Source organism: Eimeria mitis, genomic scaffold (genome assembly GCF_000499745.2).
Source record: "Eimeria mitis Houghton genomic scaffold, Emh_scaff1303, whole genome shotgun sequence".
In the NCBI taxonomy this organism is placed as follows: Eukaryota; Apicomplexa; class Conoidasida; order Eucoccidiorida; family Eimeriidae; genus Eimeria; species Eimeria mitis.
In genome coordinates, this window is record NW_013568672.1 from 3,853 (window position 1) to 5,358 (window position 1,506).

Sequence of the window (1,506 nt, forward strand, 5' to 3'; positions counted from 1 at the left end):
CGATCGCTGGCCCCCGGTAGCTGTAGTGTTTAGGGTTTAGGGTTTAGGGTTTACAGGGTCTGCGTCTGGCTAGGGGGGAGCGATCGCTGCCCCCCCTTATGTTTAGGGTTTAGGGTTTAAGCAGCTAGGGTTTAGGGTTTAGGGTTTAGGGTTTACAGGGTCTGCGTCTGGCTAGGGGGAAGCGATCGCTGCCCCCCTGTATGTTTAGGGTGTAGGGTTTAGGGTTTAGGGTTTAGGGTTTACAGGGTCTGCGTCTGGCTAGGGGGGAGCGATCGCTGGCGCCTGGTATGTCTGATCGTTGTGTTTCATTTGCTGAGGCGCCGAGGGTACCCTGCAGGGGAGAAGAAACCTGGCGGGGTCGGGGGGGGGTCAAATCCTCCTCCATTGCTGCTGCTGCTGCTGCTGCTGCTGCTGCTGCTGCTGCTGCTGATGCTGATGGTGGTGATGGTGGTGGTGATGGTGGTGGTGATGGTGGTGGTGGTGGTGGTGTTGGTGGCGGTGGTTGTGGTGTTTATGCTGCTGCTGATACTGGAGTTCTTGATGCTCACGCGGGGGTTGCTGCTGTTGCTGCTGTTGCTGCTGCTGCTGCTGCTGCTGCACCGGTCGTTGCTGCTGCTGCTGCTGCTGCTGCTGCTGACGATGCTGGAGCTACTGCTGCTGCAGCTGTTGCTGCTGCTGCTGTGTTTAGAAAAGATAAAGAAAGGAAGCCGCGAGGCGGCGGGTGCGGTGGCGTGGTTCAGAGGTGCCTATACACCCCAGGGTGTGTTTCTTTTTCGTCTTCTTTTTTATAAATAAATGAAATAACAAATTTATAAAAAGAAAAACATAATTAAACAATAAAATAGGTCTATTAAGGGACCTAAGCAGCAGCTGCTGCAGCAACAACAACAACCCCCCCAAAACAACACCCCCCACCACCCGCGCAGCAACTGCCTGCAGCAGCAGCAGCAGCAGCAGCAGCAGCAGCAGCAGCAGCAGCAGGAATCGATTGTTAGCGCTTCTATAAGAATATTTAGTTTGTCTCAACCGTTAAACACAGTAATTTAAGTGTACAATATACACAAGTCTGCTGCAGCAGCAGCAGCAGCAGTTGCTGTTGCTGCTGCTGCTGCTGCTGCTGTTACTGTCGTTGCTGCTATGGTGTTGCTACAGTTGCTGCTGCTGCGTCTGCTGCTGCTGCTGCTGCTGCTGCTCCTTGGTATGTTTAGGTGCTCACACGGCTCTGCCGCTGCAGTACCTCCTACACAGCAACTGTACGACTCTCGCCTGTGTTGCTGCTGCACTCTGCTGCCGCTGCTGCTGCTGCTGCTGCTGCTGCTGCTGCTATTTTCTATGGGGGCAAAAACTCTAGCTTATTGCTGCTGCTGTACTTCTGCTGCTGCATGCGCAGCGGAGACAACCTGCTGCACTGGCAACTCGTTAAGAGGTGTCCATACACCTCAAACAAAGCTGCAGCAGCAGCAGCAGCAGCAGCAGCAGTTGCTGCTGCTGCTGCTGCTGCTGCTG

The 1,506-nt window shown here is 54.4% G+C and overlaps 1 protein-coding gene across 1 annotated transcript in view; it reads right to left on the reverse strand.

The window, feature by feature from the left end:
• Window positions 1-305: 305 nt before the first annotated feature.
• The window catches only part of EMH_0034180 (uncharacterized protein), a gene marked incomplete at both ends in the record, with an annotated part of 4,000 nt that continues 2,799 nt past the window's right edge, over window positions 306-1,506 (reverse strand). Inside the window, 2 exons of the mRNA XM_013494843.1 lie at window positions 306-678; window positions 1,437-1,503. Of these exons, the coding sequence (XP_013350297.1) occupies window positions 306-678; window positions 1,437-1,503 (440 nt within the window). The remainder of the gene's footprint in view (window positions 679-1,436; window positions 1,504-1,506) is intronic.